The sequence below is a fragment of the Pectinophora gossypiella genome, chromosome 24 (assembly GCF_024362695.1).
Source record: "Pectinophora gossypiella chromosome 24, ilPecGoss1.1, whole genome shotgun sequence".
Taxonomy (NCBI): domain Eukaryota; kingdom Metazoa; phylum Arthropoda; class Insecta; order Lepidoptera; family Gelechiidae; genus Pectinophora; species Pectinophora gossypiella.
Window position 1 is genome coordinate 9,756,326 of NC_065427.1, and position 22,082 is coordinate 9,778,407.

At 38.8% G+C, this 22,082-nt stretch overlaps 1 protein-coding gene across 13 annotated transcripts; it reads left to right on the plus strand.

The window, feature by feature from the left end:
• The first annotated feature begins 249 nt into the window (after positions 1–249).
• Positions 250–18,570, plus strand: LOC126377755 (uncharacterized). 13 transcript variants are annotated; one of them, XM_050025566.1, is made up of 6 exons: positions 250–327; positions 1,536–1,844; positions 9,418–9,462; positions 10,497–10,611; positions 11,253–11,435; positions 16,347–18,570. In XM_050025566.1, the coding sequence occupies exons 2-6, from the start codon at positions 1,629–1,631 to the stop codon at positions 16,724–16,726; spliced, it is 939 nt and encodes a 312-aa protein (XP_049881523.1). In that variant the 5' UTR covers positions 250–327; positions 1,536–1,628; the 3' UTR covers positions 16,727–18,570. The 13 variants fall into 13 exon arrangements, with proteins under 13 accessions (XP_049881523.1, XP_049881528.1, XP_049881524.1 ...); XM_050025571.1 differs by having other exon boundaries at positions 254–327; positions 1,504–1,844; XM_050025567.1 differs by having other exon boundaries at positions 262–327; positions 1,437–1,844.
• The last annotated feature ends 3,512 nt before the right edge of the window (positions 18,571–22,082 follow it).

The following is a 22,082-nucleotide window of genomic DNA, read 5'->3' on the forward strand; positions in this document are numbered from 1 at the left end:
TCATTACATACCTATACGAAAACATCCCTTGGATAGTAAGACATCTCAGTAAGCCTTTACTGTAATTTTTGACAACTTCAGTGGCCGATTAAGTTCTGTCAAATATCAAAAATATATTTTTGTAGCATAAACTGGAAAAAATACACTGAAAATTAATTAAGTTGTCCGTGAAAATCTCCAACCGCATGGTCACACTACTCTACAGAGCTTTTCTGCGTATTATGCAACGGTATTTCAGAACTTATTTTAGTTAGTTCGAACCCGCACCGCGACGTGTACGCATCTGGCGCTTTTGTTTTTTATAGTTTAATATAAAAGAAAAAATAGGTATTTGTCACCATAACTGTAATAAAAAAAGTTTGTTGTATTGTGATTGGTTGTCAAAAAGTGTTTCATAAAAAATAGTCTGGAAAAACAAGTTTTGTTAGGACGAAGCGTGGGTGCGGCGGCCATTTTGAGTTTTCTTGTTTTGTTTTTCTCACTTTCTGACATTTGCTTTTGTTTTCCGGGTGCCTATTTCAGTTGTCTTCCTTGTTATATTTTTTAAATCGATTTAATGTCGTTTTGCATTTGTTTTTTCACTTAAATTCATAGGTATTGTATGTTGTTTTAGTTACCTACTGGTTTCTTAAAGTTTTTAGTTTATTTTGGTTCGTTTATTTATGTTTATTTTAACCTGAAGAAAAAATCACAATGCTTAAAAAGTTTTAAGATTTATAAACTCATGTATACACCGCCCATTGCTCATTCTTTTCTGTCTACCCTGGAAATCATAAAAACGTAATGTCTGGTTCATAAACATAACAAAATTCACGCTCAGCAACAAAATTTCTAAGAAAGTATTTTTGTAACTCCAAAAAATTGGCATCGCTGCATTTCATATTGTTCTTTATTCTTAGCAGCGTTGGGTTTGGAACGCAATGCTGATGTATTACTTTTGTACGTCAATTATGTACGTAGATACCTACTCCTACATTTCGTGAATCACATTTCTTTTTAGAATTTACGTACATTTTGTGAATATTCTTATCCTTTATCAGTACTTTTTCTTCTTGTTCGATCAATCTTATAAGGCCGTTTGGTGTGCATTTCTTATATTATGTTTTTTTAAATATTTTCTCTTATCTTCCACTTCTGCTGCGGCTAAGTAGCGAATGCCGAAATAAATCAAATCAAAAAGATCTTATAACATTCTTAACGTCTTCCTTCCTTTATCCGTGTTTGTGGTCGTCATTATGTCTTTGTCGATTCCTTCCGATCAGCAGTTATTACTACACTCAATTCTTTCTTTTGCCTATCCCACAATTCATTCACCTTTTATTTTACCTCTTACACTAACAACCGTATTTCAGTTTTCTGTAAGATCGATTTTGTATCCTGCTCCTCCTACATTCATGCATCCACCAACTTCCTTGATGTTTAATCAACTTGTGCAGTCGTCAGTTCAGTCACTCTTAAACTACATAATATAGATCAGACATACATTGTTAAAGAATTTGATAGATAGCGTCGAAAACTAAACCAAGATATATTAGTTTTCAGTGTCACTACAACTAGAAGCTATTTGACACAGAATAACTCCAAAAGTGCTAAAAAGTGTTAATAAAAAGGGACTTAAATCAGTCAAAATGATGACTATAAGCGAAAATCACTATTCTTCGAACAAAATGTCGAGTTTGTACAAGATCAACGATAGAGTGGTGCATCGGGATAGCTTCGGAGACGTCCAGAGTTCGTCCAGTCGGAACAGTGAACTGCTTACGAAGAGGGGATTCAAGCCATCCGACATGTTTGACCCGAAAAAAAAAGAGTTTCTCACAAACCTCAGTTATAAATTGTTCCCTGTAAGTTGGGTAAGTTATTTGCAATCCGATTTAAGTTAAGAGCCGCTACTAACAAGAGCAACGCTACGGTGTGCCGCAAGGGTGCATATTGGGCCTCGTGTTATAAGTATTATATGGTTTTATTATATTTTATGTATATTGTAGCTAGATTACTGACACTTACTTAATATTTATAGTTTGTTTAACATTTATGATGTAGTGTCTTCAAAAATAAGTATAGACAATTATCTATGAAGAAAATGTAATGTATGTTAGATAGAAAGTAGATTTTTAAAATGGAATAGAAGAAGGAAACCCTCTGAAACCACTCATCATATTTATAATTTCCTTGGGGGCTTAAAACGGCCACATAGTTACAATTCATCTAAAAAAGCAATACTGCAATTTGATATTTACGTATTTATATAAAAAGTGCGCAATAAGCAATATTGCTTTTCTAGATGAATTGTTTCGATGTGGCCTTTTTAACTCCATTGCAGATTCAACTCAAGGTTTCTTTCACGTACAACTGCAGATTTATAGAAAAGTTTCATCTCGTTAGGTAGAGTACGTTAGTTCAAAATAATTGTTACGCATGAATGAACTATTTTCTGGCTGTTATCCAGGCCAAGCTTGTTTCTAGAACGATTACTGAAAGTTAAAGAATTAAAAAAATATAAAGACGTCAGGATAAATATTATCGTGTTCAAAAATGATCTATGTAAAGTCGAGTCCGTTAAGAAGAATTCAGACATGTATTATTATGTAGAGAGAATGAATGAAAGTGTACCTGGCTATCTGGCGGGATAAAACGGCCACATCGAAGAAATTGATCTAAAAAACATTATTGCTTTTTGAAATTGCGCACTTAATTTTGTATGCGCAAATGTCAAATTGCAATATTGCCTTTTGCCTGATGTAAGTGGGGTTTAAAAGGCCTTTTTTTGACGTGACTTACTGTAGCTTTGCGGCAGATGGCATAAACTACTTGGTCGGAATAGTTAAAAAGGCCGCATCGAAGCAATTCATCTAGAAAAGCAATTTGACATTTGTTTGCATTGCTCACTTACTTTTATATGCGCAATGTTAAATTGCAATATTCCTTTTTTGGATGAATTTCTTCGATGTGGCCTTTTTAACACTCCAGAATTATGTTACTACCTATATTGCTTCACTTTATTTTGATCAGAATAATAATGGGTGGAAGATGTAACTGAGCCTGGGTGCAATAAAAAGGGTCATCATTTATACCCAAAATAAAGATAAAAGATGCTTGTGTCTGTTATCCATGAAATTAGAAGGTTAAAAAAATCTCTTAAAAAAAGAAGAAGAAGAAAAAGAGAAGGAAAATCTCTACAGCGTTATCAGTTCTTCAGGAACGTAACCTGGAAAGTCCTTCATTATATTGGATTATGTTTGTCTTTTCCCATAGAATCTAACGACCTCCGTGGTTTAGTGGTTGAGCGTTGGGCTCACGATCCGGAGATCCCGGGTTCGATTCCCGGTGGGGATATATCACAAAAATTACTTTATTGTCCCTAGTTTGGTTAGGACATTACTGGCTGATCACCTGATTGTCCGCAAGTAAGATGATCCGTGCTTAAGCACGTTAAGCCGTTGGTCCCGGTTACTACTTCACAAGTTAGTAGTCGTTACATGAGCCATGTCAGGGGCCTTTGGCGGCTCAGTAGTAACCCTGACACCAGGGTTGATGTTGTTGGTACTCCACCTCACAACTCACACGATAGAAGAAGATAGAATCTAAGATTAGAACCGAAACGGGAACATATATAATCTTCTACTTTATTTTCACTTTATAATTATAACAACCAATGGTTCAGTCATCTATCTATAGCTCAGACAGATTAACCCAGTTAGTTAGTTCCCCATTGAGCTGTTAAAATTTGGACGAACAGTTGCTACAACTATTAATCAAAGGTTCAGTGCAGGTTTAGGTCTAACAGAAAGCTCGGTGGGTATTTAGTTCATCAGCACATCATATCATGAACAACGTGATAAAATTATCGATAATATAATACGATCCTTGCCTTATTATGCTCGTTTTGGGCATATTTCGATCGTACAGGCTTTGCTCCCGTCTGTGATACAGAACATAGCGAAGCGTGCGCCGAATGCGAGCGGGCTGCACGCTTTGTAACGTGTGTATCTCATGACCGGATCTACCTATGGGCTGATTGGGCTGCAGCCCAGGGCCCCGGGGTTACAAGGGGCCCCCAGATCCCGCTAAAAAGTAGACCATAATTTGAAAAAAAAAAAAAAATGTCTGTTAAAATATTTTTTGCTATTAGTTGAGTATTAAGATAGGCCCCCAAGTAGTTTTAGCCCAGGGCCCCACAAATTCACGATCCGGCCATGGTGTATCTGATTTAAGATTAACATGACATTTGGCACCAGCCCCACGACTAGGCTTAATACCCCATCTACAGCATTTTACAGCTAATATATCAGAGAAATCTGGAACTAACAGGTCATTTACCTAATCTTATTTTAAAATATCTAATGCCTGTTGCAACACATTGTTTTAATAATATTTCAATGTGTGGTGTGGCCAACGAAATGGTCATATTTCGTTGGCCACATCATGATGTAGTCACCCCAACCCCATCAACCCAGGTGTCAGGGTTACTATTAAGCCGCCAAAGGCCCCTGACATGGCTCATGTAACGCCTACTCACTTACATCAGTAAGTAGTAACCGGGACCAACAGCTTAACGTGCCTTCCGAAGCACGGATCATCTTATTTTCGGACAATTAGGTGATCAGCCTGTAATGTCCTAACCAAACTAGTGATATGTCCAAACCAGGATTTGAATCCGGGACCTCCGGAGAGTCAGCACACTGGATCACGGAGGTCGTACAAGAGCTATGTCAGGGACCTATGGCGGGTCAATGATAACCCTGACACCAGGGTTGATGGCGTTGGTCATCCACTTCACAACCCACACAATGGAAGAAGCTATGTTTGTATGTATGTCAGATTGTCAGATCCATCATGTTGAAGTGATATAGTGTGGGTGGTGATCTACAAACAATAATTATACTTTTAAATACCAGTCAATGAACTATGAGTAATGTGCTCATTGTGTTCGAAAATATAGCATCACGCCTATATCCCTGAAGGGCTAGGCAGAAATGAGATGTGTATATTATTAAACAAAGCGACTGGTTCAGTATAAATATTGAGTCATCATCACCAGCCCATTAACGTCCCCACTGCTGGGGCACGGGCCTTCCCTATGGATGGATAGGGAGATCGGGCCTTAAACCATCCCGCCCAGTGCGGATTGATGGTTATTAACGACTGCCAATGCAGCCGGGACCAACGGCTTAACGTGCCTTCCGAAGCAAGGAGGAGCTCGACATTAAAACTTTTTTTTTTGTGGTCACCCATCCTATGACCGGCCTTTGCGAAAGTTGCTCAACTTCAACAATCGCAGACCGAGCGCGTTTACCGCTGCGCCATCGAGCTCGAGATAAATAAAGATAACATTAAGAGAAATTTTAAATCGAAAAAAATATTTCTTGGACGGGATTTGAACCCGCAGCTCTTGTCAAGCCGGAACGAGCGTGTTAACCATTAGGCCGGGTTTTCACTGACGCGGAGATGGGCGGAGAAGAGCGAAAAACGAAGACGCTCTGTCACTCTCTCCCTCACGGTGATTGGTCGATTCCTGCACATTACTGGAAATTTTGACCGGATTTTGTACCGCCTTCAGCGCTCCCCATTTGTCCGGCCCAGTAGTTAAAGCCAGCAAATCTAATAAAAAAAACTCCACCCCTCCCTGAGCACAATAAAAAATAGATGTTCACAGCACCGCGCTTATATCGAGAGTGAGAATAAAACGGAATACTTATTTTGAATAGCTGTCTGTGGGCTGTCAATGTTGTAAAGTCATTCAGGACCGCGATACCGACCCCGCCGGCGTGGTCGACGATTTCCCTTAATCAGCGCTTATCGCTATCGACCCATTAGGGTCGATTAATTATTTCAAATATTCTTTCTCTCAGACGACGCCCTGAGCCGAGGTTCGCGCCCAACTGGGCACCCTCAGGCCTGTTGTCTTAAACGTTGTACTGGGTGAGAGCCTGTAGCGCTCCCCGCTACCAGCTAGCCATTCCCACCGAAGGTGGAGATTGCATTCCAACAATTGAGACTAAACTAAGACTACACTTGACTTTTATATTTATAAAGTTACTAGCGATCCGCCCCAGATTCGCTCGGGATGTTATTGTACATAAAAACCTTCCCCTTGAATCACTCTATCTATTAAAAAAAAAACGCATCAAAATCCGTTGCGTAGTTTTAAAGATTTAAGCGTACATAGGGATATAGGGACAGAAAAAGCGACTTTGTTATATACTATGTAGTGATTTGCCCAATTTGTTTACAAGGATACTGTTCGTAATAGCCAGTTGAACCAACAGATGTGTTATCTGCGCAGAAGCAGCACGACTTAATATCCTATTTATATCCGAACTGGAGTCAACTCGCAGTCGAAAAACAAACGTATTTTCAGAATAATATATAATAATAATAATGCTGCTAATTCCTGTACACACCATCTAATTATACTTTAAGTTATACCTGTCATTTTCTTATCCACCGAAAAGGAAATGACGGATGATTGACACCCCTTCTTTTTAGGAAGAATGAGTTAATGAATGAATAACCCGGGCGAATCAAATAGGTATCTCGCTGGTATGCAAACCGTTTGACGTGTGCTGTCAACATAATTCTGTCGGGTTATTGGCCAATGTAAAATGTTTAAACGGTTGTTTTAGATTTGTGCTTAAAATTGACGTGTGTTCCATAAATTTTATGCCTGTCGATTACCCATCCCTTTCTTTTTTAGCGGATAAGAAAATGACAGGTATAACTTAAAATAAAATTAGATGGTCTCTGCAGGAATTAGCACCAATCATCATCATCAGCCCATTAACGTCCCCATTGCTGGGGCACGGGCCTTCCCTATGGATGGATAGGGAGATCGGGCCCGCGGGCCCAGTGCGGATAGCACCAATCAATAATTATAATTAGTAATGAAGTAAGCCACAAGTACTTAGAAAAGTTACTAATTAAGCCGTTTTGACACTAAACATTACCTAATTACTCGAGATTTGCCGTTCTATACCTATTATTCCTTATTCTTTGCCCTAAGATGGACACAGCTAAACTACTTGATATAAAACGTTGTCAAAATGTCAAAACCCGTAAATAGATTAAGGCCAAGACCGTAGGTACACGGGTTCGATGCCCGGTGCGGGAATTTCAGTCAGTGTAGGCCAACAAACTCACAGAGTGTGAACATGTTGGTAATATCTAGGTTGGATATTTTTGGCTGTTTCTTAGAAGTTACAGTTTGTAGATGGAAGAGTTGATGGATGGAAAAAAAGAGTTTGATGGAAGATGTAAATGTTACATACAAACCTACATAATGCTTATTGGGTTGGGCAGAGCCACAAACTCAACACATACCTAAATTTACTTTAAGTTATTAGTACCTGTCATTTTCTTATCCGCCGGAAAGTAAAGGAAAATTTTAGGAAGAATGAGTAAATTAATGAATAACGCGGGCGAATCAAAAACGCATCTCGCTGGTATGCAAACCGTTTGACGTGTGCTGTCAACTTAATTCTGTCGGATTATTGGCCAATGTAAAATTTTTAGACGGTTGTTTTAGATTTGTGCTTAAAATTGACGTGTGTTCCATAAATTTTATGCTTGTCGATTACCTGTCCCTTTCCTTTCCGGCGGATAAGAAAATAACAGATATAACTTAAAATAAAATTAGATGGTATTTACAGGAATTAGCAGCAGAATTTCATAATTTATCTTGAGCCTAGTACACGATCCAATTGCTCCGTTTCTCCACTCCGCTGCCTTGCTCCTGTCCTATAGACAGACAGCCTTATTCGCCCGCAGTCTTTACTTACAAATTCTTATCTATCGTGTTAACTTTTTCTTGGTGCGCGCGCAGCCTAATCACCGTATTAGCAGACCAATAGGCATTTACCCAATACACAACTAGTTGCCAAACACATTAAAATAACTTGTTGAACAATGAGTTAACAACTTTACAAAATAGTCCAATAGTCCAGCGGGCTTAGCACCGTAAGCGTGCGACTCTTTCTCGCCTCGACATACGTCACCCGTCACTCTCTCACTGTACTGCAAAAAAAGAGACAGATGATCTCTGTCGCGGCCAGAAAGAGTCGCGTGCTTACGGTGCTAAGCCCATAGATACAATTTCAGAATTATGATGAATGAAGAGATGATAGGGCTAGGGATGGTAGGGCTGGCAGAGGAAGACCTAGAAGGACTTACATTGACCAAATTGGAGATTTCCTTAGAAAAGGTTTAGTACGATCTACTCCGAACCGGCGTGCGTGTATGAAGCGATTGATGAATGTGGAGGAAGCAAGAGAAGTGTGTCAGGATCGAAGCAAATGAAATTCTATAGTCTCTGCTTACCCCGGTGGGAAATAGGCGTGAGTTTATGTATGTATGTATGAAGAGATGATCAGTGAGTATGGTGACCGGGCGAAAGTCCTCAGCGCTCCCCATTTGGCCGGCCAAGTCTACAGTAAGTCACGTCAAAAGAACAAAACTTGAATGTTGCGCACGCGTTACATAAGACAATAAGCCTGAGCGTGCCCAGTTGGACATGGACCTCGGCTCAGGGCGTCATCTGAAAGGATTATTATTTGAATGAATCGGCCCTAGTAGTCCGATAAGATAATCGTCGTCCACGCCGGCGGGGTCGATCGGGACACACTCGAGGAGATTTAGCAACTGAGCGCATTCCATACCCTTTCTCTACATCCATTTCAGAGCGTTTTTAAGTAGCTTAACTAGGTTAGGTACTTAAGATGGCGATTATGATGTCAGAAATCCCTTCAGGAGTTGCGCAAATATCTAAACATGTGTTAAAACAACGTAGTTTCTGAAAGCAAATCTTAACGAATCGAATTGGCCTGAATTCACAGAAATATTGTTGTTGTACCTCGTAAATACATCTCGTCCGCCGCCATTGCCAAACGTAACCTAAAAGTTGGATTCCCGCCAAAAGTTCTGTCAGCGTCAACAGAGTAACGTCAAATGAGAATCGTAATCATTGGACTTTACACTCTATTTACTCACCGATAAGATGTAAAATTGAAAATTGATCTTGTTTATTTTTCGTAAATAAGCTTTGAGTTTTTAATTCGAAAGTGTTTAAAGTAGCAAGGAGTTTTTATTAATACATTTTTCAATTCGTTATTTGTCTTTGACAGATTTGAGACGTTGAAAAATATAATAAGTTAGTGTTGGAAAACTTGAATCTTGTAATTTGTTTGAAAGACGGAAATACGGCAGCGTTAGGCGAATTCTAAATAATTCTGATTCATTCATATTTTCGTGTAAGTTAATCTAAATATTTATATTAAAAGCTGACGTTCGAAGTTTGAATTGAAACTGTATATCGCCATCTTTATTTACTTTAAATTAGATACAGAAAGTTTAAATTCTAACTTTATTTCTGTTTATTAAAATAGTGATACTCAATATTAATATAAAATATCAATATCACAGAATGATGTGGAGGTACCAGCTAACGCAACAACTTTGCAGCAACTGGTAGGTTTTTTGGAATGTCCCTGGTTTACCAGAATCATGGTGTCACTAGTTTGTTGATCACATGATCATGCAAATTGTAAATATTCTCATTTTTGTGTCAAAGATCGTCATTTTCAATTCCATTTTAGGATGCCATTCTTTATGACAAAGTAATTATTTACGTTTAAAATAAGATTTAAACTATGAAAACAAAAATGTTGTCACTTTGTGAATAATATTAAATAAGTTAGGATTATTTATTTAAATGTTATTGTGCTAACAGTTTGGCTTAATAATAATAATAATAATAATAATAAACGTTTATTGCATGAAATCAGGTTAGGTACAATCAGGCTTGGATTTTTTATATCTGTCTCACCCTTTTTTATTACAATTTTTAACATTTAAGTCACATAAATATTACGCATTGTTATACAGAATTAAAATAATAACATTTTATTAAAATACTAAAACATACTTTTAAAAATTATTACAGGTATTTAAAAAAAATGAAAATATATTATTTAATAGTGTAGCACTTAAAGAAAATCACTAAACTAGAGTAGTGTCTTAATAATTGTAGGTTACTAAATTAATTCGAAATAACAAAGTTATTTATCAATTTCATTAGAATTTTCCTCATTTGCTTCACAATAGTTTAAGATATACTGCTAATAGTGCTGCTAATGCGTCATGGACGTCCTATAAAACATGACGTAAATGCGCCGACATTGACGTAGGTCCTTACATTTTTATACTTTTAGTGTAGAAATGGTCAGTGACTCAATATCAATTACTTAGTTTTACCTGTGTACCACTCGAAGATACATTTCTAACTGATACATCCCTAATAATTTAAATTAAAAAAAGAGTACCTAACTAGTTGAGAACCTATAAACTTACTATGACCTCAAATTTGGCTATTTTTGGACAATGAAAACCCCTATTTCTTGTTTAGGTTTACGACATTTTGTTCACCTTTTTTGGATGTGCAGCCCTAAATTATTGATGTCATTTGTATGCAACTTCTCCTAACCATGACCTGGGTATTCTAGGAGGAAATGGAGAACAAGCCCATCATAGTGGGCGACAAGGAGGTGGACCTCAACAAGATCTTCACGCCGGCGCCTGATGCTGAGGAGCATCTCATAAAGAAGGATAAGAAATTTGGTAAGTCTCTTAAATATAGTATGCTTCTAAATTCTAAATATGCTTCTATGCTGTTCTGGGAGCATATAAAAAACATAGAACACGTTCAGCTGCTTCTCTTCCCGGGCATGTCGTAAAAACCGACAGAGGGATTGTGTCCTCTAACATGATGGACTAATGTTATGGGCGATAGGCTGATCCCTTATCACCATAAGGTTCATCATATCCATCTTTGGAATTCGTATCAACAGTGGCTGCAAGTTGTCTTTGATTACTTGTGGCTCTGCCCACCCCATTAGGGATTACGGGCGTGAGTTTATGTATGTATGTATGTATGTCTTAAATATAGTATTGGTTGCTGTTGCTCTAATGAGAAACAGAATACGTTCAGCTGATAATCTTAAGGGATTTTTATGAAAACCGATAGAGAACTTGATGAACTATTTAGGCATATAATTGTTGCAAGTAATCTTTTGGTAACTGTTTATGTATGAGCGTCAGTTTATTTTATGTGTGTAGCTTCACCCTTTTTTGACGTGACTTATTGTAGATTTTCCGCAAATGGCATTAACTACTTGGCTAGAATATAGCTTCACCGAATCTAACACAATCACCGAAAAATCTTTTCCAAAACCTTAACCCCAGCTGTCTACGTATTCCAGAGAAGACATTCGCATCATCAGCGTTTTACGTGCCCGGCGTCCACCCGACTGTGAAGGAGCAAATGGACCTGGCCCGAGCCATCTCCAAGTCCTTGAGCGACTCCAGCAACCACACCAGCCGCGGGCAGAGCATGTACATCAACAGAAAGAAGCGCTCCGTCAAGTGGGTGCACGAGGGAAGAGGTAGGAAAGAATTTTACATTACACTTTTAGCGGCGAGGGTGTGCTGCCGCCAAAGGATGTTGACGGGGTACCGAACCGAGCATAGTACCCCGCTAGCCACAAGTTGGTAGTGTGACTAGGGATCGACGATCCAACAGTGTTGTATATGCGTCTTGCTGTGTAAACTTCGATACCGCGTTTCACGACCGCTTGAAGACTGCATTGACTGTATTGAATGTGGCGTCATCTGTTGCATGTGAGCGGAACTAGGTGGCCAACTAGTTGGGTCCGCTACACACTTTTTAAAGAATCTAGTTTTGCTTTTATTTTACAAATGAGGAGCGCTAAAGGTTCTCACCCGGTAAAAAGTTTAAGACAGGTTGCCCAGTTGGGCATGAACCTCGGGTCAGGGCGATGACTGAGAAGATTATATTTGAAATAATTAATCTACCTTAGTAAGCTGATAGCTATAAAAGCTGAATGAGGGAAATCGTCGACAACTACACCGACGAGGTCCTGAGGTCCTGAGAAAAGAGAATCTAGTCCATACCACACCCTGGACACTTCATAAAAAAGCTTCGTTTTACGCAAACACTACACCTTGATGTTTCGAGTATCGTACACGCGCAACTCTTTGTGTGACGTCTGACGCCAAACGTTTGAAGACTGAACTATGTCCGAGGAGGGTGAGGTAAACCTAGCTCAGCTACTGGTGACGAGCGGAGAGTTGCTGTTCTATACGCAGTATTATTATTCCTTATTCTATGTCGATACTATCTCTGTCGATAGTCACTATTCAGCAACAGTGCTTAGAAGTAAATAAGACGGTGAAGATAGGAGACATAATTATGACACCACTCGGGGAAGCTGCTATCTTGCGCTCCAGTTACCGACTGCACTTTAGTCGTCACTAATTATAATTATGAATAAATAGAACCATGTCGCTTTAAGTTACTTTACAAATTCAAACAAACTCTCAGTAAACGTCTACCGTGTTAGTTAATGCGATAGGGTTATTTTATATATATCTGTGTACATGATAGCGATCACGACCGTACTTAAACTGTTATAAGGATCTCCCAGTTAATTATAAACTGTACTCTTTAATTTATTAGTATCGGATTGGCACTTTGGTGTGGAGCCAGCATGGACGGTTTTATTATTAGTAATATTTATAGAGGGCAGGTGTCAAATTGCATTGGCGTTTGTCGCGTCTCTCGTAACTCATCTTGACTTTTAATTATTAATTGTCATAGGTTATCATCGAAATTACGTTCGACATGAGTAAATTTCTAAAAATATAAAAGACGTGCATTTTTCGGCTGTACTTAATAACTACTTTTTCTATAATAAATTGGTGCATTTATTTTACAATTTATAGTCTATAAGTAGGGTTACTGGGATGTAAGGGGCTCCAAACGACACCTTTCGGAGCCCAAGCCAACCTCGCCTGCACGCGGTACATCCTGCTATTCAACGAAAGAGGCTCTGGCGACCCACCAACACGCACTGGACCAGCGCGGTGGGCTTATGGTCCAAACCCCCCCCAATATGACCTCAACACATAAAAAACGGCCCCCAGTCCCCGGCAGCCCCGTTGTCCGTGGCTACGGTAGCGGCTACGGTAACGGCGGGGCAGGGGGTGCGAAGAATCTCCGGGCTGGATTCGGCTACCACCAACGACGACTGTACCTGGCAACATACAACACGTGCACACTGAGGACCGACGAGAAGCTTACCGAGTTGGAAGAATCTATCAGCAGGTTACACTGGGATGTCATCGGGTTGTCTGAAGTCCGAAGAAAGGGCGAGGACACGATAACTCTGGGCTCCGGTAACTTGCTGTACTTCCGGGAGGGCGAACAACTGTCCATGGGTGGTGTCGGGTTTATCGTCCACAAGTCCCTAGTCAACAACGTGTTGACCATCGGTAGTGTTTCGAGCAGGGTAGCGTACCTGGTACTCAGAATATCATCGCGATATTCGCTGACTGTCATCCAGGTATACGCTCCGACCTCGGGACACCATGATGACGAAGTGGAGACTATGTATGAGGAGATTTCTAAAGCCATGCATAGCCATAAAAGCCACTACACGATTGTGATGGGGGACTTTAATGCACAGTTGGGGAAACGTTGCGGTAACGAGCTGAGAGTGGGGCAATTTGGATTTGGGGTCCGGAACACCAGAGGCGGGATGCTTGCGGACTTTATGGAGAAGGAGAACCTCTATATGATGAACTCCTTCTTCAGGAAGCCCGCGACCCGCAAATGGACCTGGATAAGTCCCAATGGCAGGTATAAAAATGAGATCGATTTTATCATGTCGACGAAAAAGCACATATTCAATGATGTCTCTGTGATCAATGCCGTTAAGACGGGAAGCGATCACCGCATGGTAAGAGGCACATTGAATATCAATATCAAGCTAGAAAGATCGCGACTGATAAAATCCACGCTCCGACCGGCGCCAGCCCAGATCCAAAACCCCGAGCGCTTTCAGCTCGAGCTTCAAAACCGCTTCGAGTACCTTGAGAACTGCGCAGACGTGGACGATATAAACGACCTGATGGTGGATGCTGTCCGTACGGTAGGTTCTAAACACTTTAGAACCCGCCGTACCAAAACGCAGAAACTCTCCGCACACACACTCGAACTCATGGATAAGAGACACGAAATGAGGCTGCAGGACTCAGCGGATGTCGTACGTTATAGACAACTTAATAGACAGATCTCGAAGTCTTTGACGAGCGACCTTCGCCAATTTAATACTAAACGTATTAAAGAGGCTATAGAGCGGAACAAGGGCTCCAAGGTGTTCGCAAAAGATCTGTCTATTGGGCAAAGTCAACTAGCGAGACTGAAAACTGAGGACGGCAGAATCATTTCGTCGACTCCCGAAATCCTGAGAGAGATTGAGAGTTTCTATAGACAGCTATATTCCACGAAAACATCAGGCGAAAGCATGGCTCGAGACCCTCGAGCCAAGCTTACCCGACACTACACTGAAGATATCCCGGACGTCAGCCTGTACGAGATTAGGATGGCCCTCAAACAACTCAAAAACAACAAAGCGGCAGGAGATGACGGAATCACAGCAGAACTTCTGAGAGCGGGCGGAACGCCAATACTTAAAGTCCTCCAGAGGCTCTTCAATTCCGTCATATTTCAGGGCAAAACGCCGAGGGCATGGAGCGGAAGCGAGGTGATCTTGTTCTTCAAGAAAGGGGATAAAGCCCTACTGAAGAACTACAGACCTATCTCGCTTCTGAGCCATGTCTACAAGTTGTTTTCGAGGGTCATTACGAATCGTCTCGCTTGCAGGTTTGACGACTTCCAGCCTCCCGAACAAGCCGGTTTCCGAAAAGGCTTTAGCACCATAGACCACATCCATACGCTGCGGCAGGTTATACAGAAGACCGAAGAGTATAATTTGCCACTTTGCTTGGCGTTTGTGGACTATGAGAAAGCCTTTGATTCGATCGAGACCTGGGCTGTGTTGCAGTCTCTTCAGAGGTGCCAAGTGGACCATAGGTACATCGAGGTGCTAAGGGACCTCTACCAAAATGCCACTATGTCAGTTCGAGTACAGAACCAGAGCTCTAATCCGATCCAACTGCAGCGAGGAGTGAGACAGGGAGATGTCATCTCTCCGAAACTGTTCACTGCTGCATTGGAGGATATTTTTAAGCTTCTGGACTGGAAAGGATTTGGCATCAACATCAACGGCGAGTACCTGACGCACCTTCGATTTGCCGATGATATAGTCCTAATGGCTGAGACCCTGGAAGACCTGAACACCATGCTCGAGCATCTCAGTAACGCATCCCAACGAGTGGGTCTTAGCATGAACATGGCAAAGACAAAAATTATGTCCAACGACCATGTCGCACCCACTCCAGTTCAGGTTGGGAACGTTACACTCGAAGTTGTAGACCAGTACATTTACCTAGGACAAATAATCCAGTTAGGTAAGTCCAACTTCGAGAAAGAGATCTCTCGTCGGATCCAACTCGGATGGGCAGCGTTCGGGAAGCTGCGGAATATCTTCTCGTCCAGAATACCTCAGTGTCTCAAGACGAAAGTCTTTGACCAGTGCGTGTTGCCAGTGATGACCTACGGCAGTGAGACGTGGCCGCTTACTATGGGTCTCGTGAGGAGGCTCGGTGTCGCTCAGCGGGCAATGGAGAGAGCTATGCTCGGTATTTCCCTGCTGGATCGAATCAGAAATGAGGAGATCCGCAGGAGAACTAAAGTCACCGACATAGCTCGGAGAATTGCAAAGCTGAAGTGGCAGTGGGCAGGACACATAGCGAGGAGAACCGATGGCCGATGGGGCGGAAAGGTTCTGGAGTGGCGACCACGTGTCGGACGACGCTCAGTGGGTAGGCCCGCTACAAGGTGGACCGACGATCTGGTGAAGGTCGCGGGAAGCCGCTGGATGCGGGCAGCGCAGGACCGATCGTCGTGGAGATCCTTGGGGGAGGCCTATGCCCAGCAGTGGGCGTCATACGGCTGATGATGATGAAGTAGGGTTACCATATATCAGTCTTACGCCCGGATGTTAAACGACGTTTCAATTTATTCAGATTATTTCAGAGCATTAAATTTACAGAAAATTCTGAGTAATCAAAAGAATGAGGGGATTGAGGGGAGGCCTGTGCCCAGCAGTGGGACGTATATAGGCTGTTTATGTATGTATGTATGTGTAATCAAAAGAATAATTGAGAATTTTCTGATAGGATTACATTTGAGAGAATCGACCCTAGTTATCTGATAGCGATAAGCGCTCAACATCGTCAACGTCCTAAAAGCCACAGAATACAAGAAGCCATTATTAATCTACAGTGCAACTTTGAACCCGAGTGCCCTGGAATGAAGGATATTTTTTTCTTATTAAGGCTTGCTAAAAGTATCTTCTTATCTATTCCAGGTCGCAACACATCAAACCTGTGCTCTACACCGACGCCGGTAGCCAACCACGACACGGCATATCGCCCGCCATCTAGTCTACGCAACCAGAAAACCTACCCCAAATCCGCTCTCAAGAACAGCCCGAACAGCCTACCCAGAATGGAGCCTTTCCCAGTCTCACCACCAATAATTACTTTGCAAAATATCGAAATTCCAGTTCCTATGGCTCCTACGAAGTTGAACGATGTCTTTGCAGCGCCAAAAAGTCCTCGTCTTCCGTTGGTCCAAGGCCCGAATTTCAATGTTGCGCCGCGCGGTTGGGGAGAAATGGCAAATTATTACCGACCTGTATCGCTAGATGGCGTTGGCAAGGCCGCCATGCCGTATACTGATTATTGAGATTATGTTTATCATCGATTCGATTTAATTTGAAGATAATTTAGTGATTTAAAAATGGGTTCGTTGACTGGTAATTCTTTATGCTTATTACGTTATCCTGTTTCTCACGAAGTTCGCTTGCCTAACCTAAAGATTTGTCAGGCCCGGCTTTTTGTAAAAGCGACTGGCTGTCTGGCCTTCCAAACAGTTGAACGCATATTGTTCTTTCCGTGTTCACGCATTAGACATGGTTATGACGTATAACGTTGATAGAATCATCAGCCAATAATCCAGTAGGACAGTAAAGTAAATTATATATTAGAAAGTAATTAAACTATTAAAGTGTATAGTCAATACCTAATGTACGGTAAAACCTTAAGTGGCTCTTTCTTTGAGGACCAATCCTATCTTAGGGGATTTCCATACATTTTACTCCATATATCTGTTGTAAAATATTGCATAATTGAACACATAACATACATAACATAAACTGCCTATATACGTCCCACTGCTGGGCACAGGCCTCCCCTCAATGAACCGGAGGGGGTATGGAGCATACTCCACCAGGTAAACATAATCTCTCGCCTCTCCTCAATCAAATGGAGTGGTATGGACCATATTTATTATAGTACACCATGCTACTCCAGTGCGGTTTAAAGCATTGATATACGTATATAAAATATTTTAAGTAAATATTTATTATTTTATTTCTACAGTATATATTTTTATAAATCATATTTTTGTACATTTAACAATAAAATGCCTTTTTTTATTATTTAAGTACTATTTGTGTATGTTATTATTTTTAGGTATAACGTTTTGTTACTGTTTCTTTTATATATGTAAGTAAGTACCTAATTATTTATTTATATTTAATAAAAATAAATCAATATTTTTCTTCTATCGTGTGGGTTGTGAGGTGAATTACCAACCTCATTAAAAAATATAATAATAATAAATAAATATTTATAATACTATTATTACGTCGGTCCCTAAAGAAAGAGCATTCAATAAGTATTTTTATTGAATTTTATTGTCATCAATGGCATATCGGTATGGTGGCCAAGTAAATTTAATTTTAGGGATAAGTTAGGAAAGTTAGAAACAGTAGCGGTAACATCTTTTTAAAATATTCTATGTTTGTATTATAATTGTAATGTTTTTTTAATTATTATTTTCTTCGTTTACTCCTTTGTTACTCATTTTATTTACGCCATCTAGTGGTACCGGTGAAACTGCCAATGTTTTCTTTTTACCCAATTTTATTTTAATTCCAACAAAGCGAAGCATTTTTGCAAATATTTTTATTTTAAATTATTCTTTGTTTTTACAATGTAACAATTTAGTCTTTTACTAGTCAACAGTAGTTGTATACGCGTATTTATTTTCTTGTAATAACTTAAATAAAAATGTTATTCTTAAAAATTGATATTATTTAGGATAAGAAATGAATACTCAGTAGATATATTTTATTAAATTGTATAATTTTAAATATAAACTAACTTATTTCTGTGATTTTTAACCGTTGTAAATGAATTTTATTATTGCTATATCCTGATTATTATTCAAAAAATATTTATGAAAGAAATATAATAAAATACTTATAACACATGTATTGTATGTGTTACTAAGTTATTATAAATAAGCATGCAGGATTTTTTTGGATATTTGCAAAAATAACGACCTGGTGCGAAATAATTTGGATTTTTTAAATTAATATTGTATGAAATATGGAAATGTCTGTGTCTTCAACATTTATTTATAATGAAATAAAAATCTAGTTTATAAATAAGTTAGGACAGTTAAGTGTATTTGTGATTGTGATGTTTTGTGTAAGTGACATAATAAACTTGGTGTAAAAACGATTTTGTTTTTATATTTAACAGACGCAAGACAACGCTATTTTATCTTAATTTTATTTTTAGGCTACTTGACAACCTAGTCAAATAAGACACTTTTTACGAAACATTAAAACGAAAGTGTTCTTTAGAGTTTGTATGGAAATACTGTTCTATGGAGTCAGACAAATTGAACTGTAAGTCTCACTAAATGTTAAATATGTTAGTGCGACAGAGTCCTAAAGTGGGTACATTATATTGCTCATGACTGTACTTGGGCGAAGTCGTGACCTTCATAACTAAGATTAAACAGCTGTTAATTTTAAACGTCATTAATGAATAGACGGTTTCATCACCAAGTCTAATGCCTTTCATTTTGCATCCATAAATCCGCTCACTCACATGGTCACGTGGTGAAGCCTTGTTATGTCGACACTGCAGTCTGTGAGAATGGTAGGCGCTGCGGCGGCCGTTACGACATACCTTTTAAGTCTGGAAGTACAGTCATCAGCAATAAAATGTACCCACTTTAGGACTCTGTCGCACTACCATATTTGACATTTAGTGAGACTTACGGTTCAATTTGTCAAAAAAGTTAATGTGACATGGTGCCAAAGTGTGTACATATTAATGCTCGTGACCGTACAATGATCTTTGCATATATAAAGTAAAGACTTCGTCTTCTATCATACGGGTTGTGAGGTGGATGACGAATCTCCGCAACTCTCGCTCGATGTCTGAGCGAGAGTTTTATGAGAGTTTTATGTTTTTTTTTAAAAAAGAACGTCTAGTCCCCTGTGCCGAGGTTTTTCTTGCAGCTTCTTTTCCCCGGCTATACAGGTTGTGAGAAGCTGCAGTAGTTTTAGGCGGATGAGACGTTCGTTATATAAAAATTGACGATTGAAAGTGTAACTATGTTACCAAATGAATAAAGATATTTTTGAATTTGAGTTTGAATTTGAGCCGCCAAAGACCCCTGACATGGGCTATATACCAACTACGGTCTTATATCAAATTAAAATCAAATATAAGTACTTTTTTCACACAAACAAGACATACACACATTTATAAAAACGTTTAGCAACGGAACAAATGGGCGGCCTTATTGCTCTGAAGTAATTTCTTCCAGGCAACCACTACCAGTATCTACATCAGTAAGTAGCAAGCTTTTTGTGACGTGATTTATTGTAGGTTTTCCTTAGATGGCAATTACTACTTGGCCGGAAAAGTAACCTAACGTGCCTTCCAAAGCACGGATCATCCACACAATAAATCGCAAAATTGCTTTTGTTATATGGCTCGCCCCCTAATAAATGGGACTTTTACTGGGCCCGTGCCCCAGCAGTGGGGACGTTAATGGGCTGATGATGATGACATAGCCGAAGAGTGGGTGTATGTATTATTCACATCTGCTTACCCCTTTGAAAATACAAGTGTGATACTATATTCATCATCATCATCAGCCCATTAACGTCCCCACTGCTGGGGCACGGGCCTTCCCTATGGATGGATAGGGAGATCGGGCCTTAAACCATCACGCGGGCCCAGTGCGGATTGGTGGTTATTAACGACTGCTAATGCAGCCGGGACCAACTGCTTAACGCACCTTCCGAAGCACGGAGGAGCTCGAGATGATTTTTTTTTGTGGTCACCCATCCTATGACCAGCCTTTGCGAAAGTTGCTTAACTATATTATGTTTATGTTAAGTTATAACAGGAAAATGCCTGGCTTATTAAACCCGTTCCACAATAAAAAAAATCTAATTTATATTTGTAAGTACCTAATAAATAAGACCTTTCTTTCCTTAATCGCGTCTCAGGCGATGCAGTGTTTGTGTGAAAATATAATCTTCTTCTATCGTGTGGATTGTGAGGTGAATTACCAACCCTATCAATCCTGGTGTCAGAAAATAATAATAATAAAAAACAACAAAAAAAGAAAAGAAATAGTTTACATATTAAATAATAATAGTAGTTTTGATTTTTTGTTGGAAATGGAATCCTGTCGAAGTTCCAATTTTTTAAATTTATTTTACAAAGAAATTTTGAACTTTAAGTAATAGATTTACGTACAGTTTTAATGTTTTTTTATATATTTAACAAATAATATTAATTAAATACATTAGTCAGTAACTCACTTATTTTTCAATAATAAAATTTACGTACTTGGAATGTTGGAGATACCAATTTAATGGTAACACTTACATCATCAAGGGCTAGCAATGGCGGCTTGTCATAGGATTGAGCATGCCTGGTCTTTTTACACCATGATTTACACGATAGTACTAAGTACTAATATACACGCATACACGCACACACGCACTCACACACACACACACACACACACACACACACACATACACACACAGTCACTCATACCCTTTATTACACATAAACATAATACATATATTTAAATATACACTCACAGACATACATACAAATAAGATTCTTCTTTTTAACAATGATCTCATTTATTTTAAAGTCAAATATTATTGTTTGTTAGTGTAGTTGTTCAAATGTAACGATTAACAACTTATTTAGTGTATTATTATTATAATTTTTTTCTTTATAATGTTTTAGCAGAGTATAAGATAGTATGTTCTAACTATAATGGTAACGTTTGAACGTGACTTCTGCGATACGGGCTTTAGCCTAGTGCAGGAGTTACAACTAATCTTGTATGAATGTTTAATAACAGTTAAAATATTATGTACCAATACTTTGTCTGAAGATGATTGTTTGTAAATAGTTATAAGTACTTAATGTTTTTTTCTGAATAAATTTTTATTATTATTATTATTATATATTATTCTGTGACGATAGACAATTTCATTTCGTCAAAGATAAATTATAAAATGCTATTTAGACATTAAGTATACTATTCAACTTATTTTCGAATTTTATTTATGAATTCAGTAATAATGAGTACGAGGTTTGACCGTTTTTATTGATGACGTCACAATATTCCTATACTATAAAGAAAACTTTCTTTTTAACGTTTCTTAAAAAGTGTTTCATTTTGACATTTGACTGGGTAGTCAAATAGCTAATTGTAACTTGTTAAACTAATCTAGGTACTTGTAAAAAATGCTAAAAATAAATTTTCATTTTTATGACTTACTGTTAACATAAATATGCCAAGATGAATAGGTTGTTAAGTAAGTGTATAAAATAAAAAAAAAACTATAAATAGAGCTATTTTATTAATAGCGAAGTGCGAATTATATTACCGAACAATTATTCAAATAAGGATAGAAAGAAAGAAAAAATATTTTTTCAACGTACATATTGTTTTCACATGAAATACATGAATATGTGTGTATTAAAACAAAATAATACAACTATGAATGTAAGTATGCCGAAACGGTTCCACCTCAGCATAATGCCATAGCCAAGACTATGACGCTGAAGGACACAAATTTCTCGTACTATACACAGCAAAAGTTTATTATTTGATAGACTCGTCATGACGTATCTCTATTTTGGTCATTACTCAGACCAATTTTCAGAAAAAATATTACTTATCGATATTTTTATAA

Bases quoted from the DNA above. Each gene is read 5' to 3' on its own strand.
- LOC126377755 (XM_050025566.1), top strand. From the start codon at position 1,629: ATGATGACTATAAGCGAAAATCACTATTCTTCGAACAAAATGTCGAGT. The intron at 10,612-11,252 runs GTAAGTCTCTTA...TACGTATTCCAG, and splicing joins AAAGAAGGATAAGAAATTTG to AGAAGACATTCGCATCATCA. The intron at 11,436-16,346 runs GTAGGAAAGAAT...TATCTATTCCAG, and splicing joins GTGGGTGCACGAGGGAAGAG to GTCGCAACACATCAAACCTG.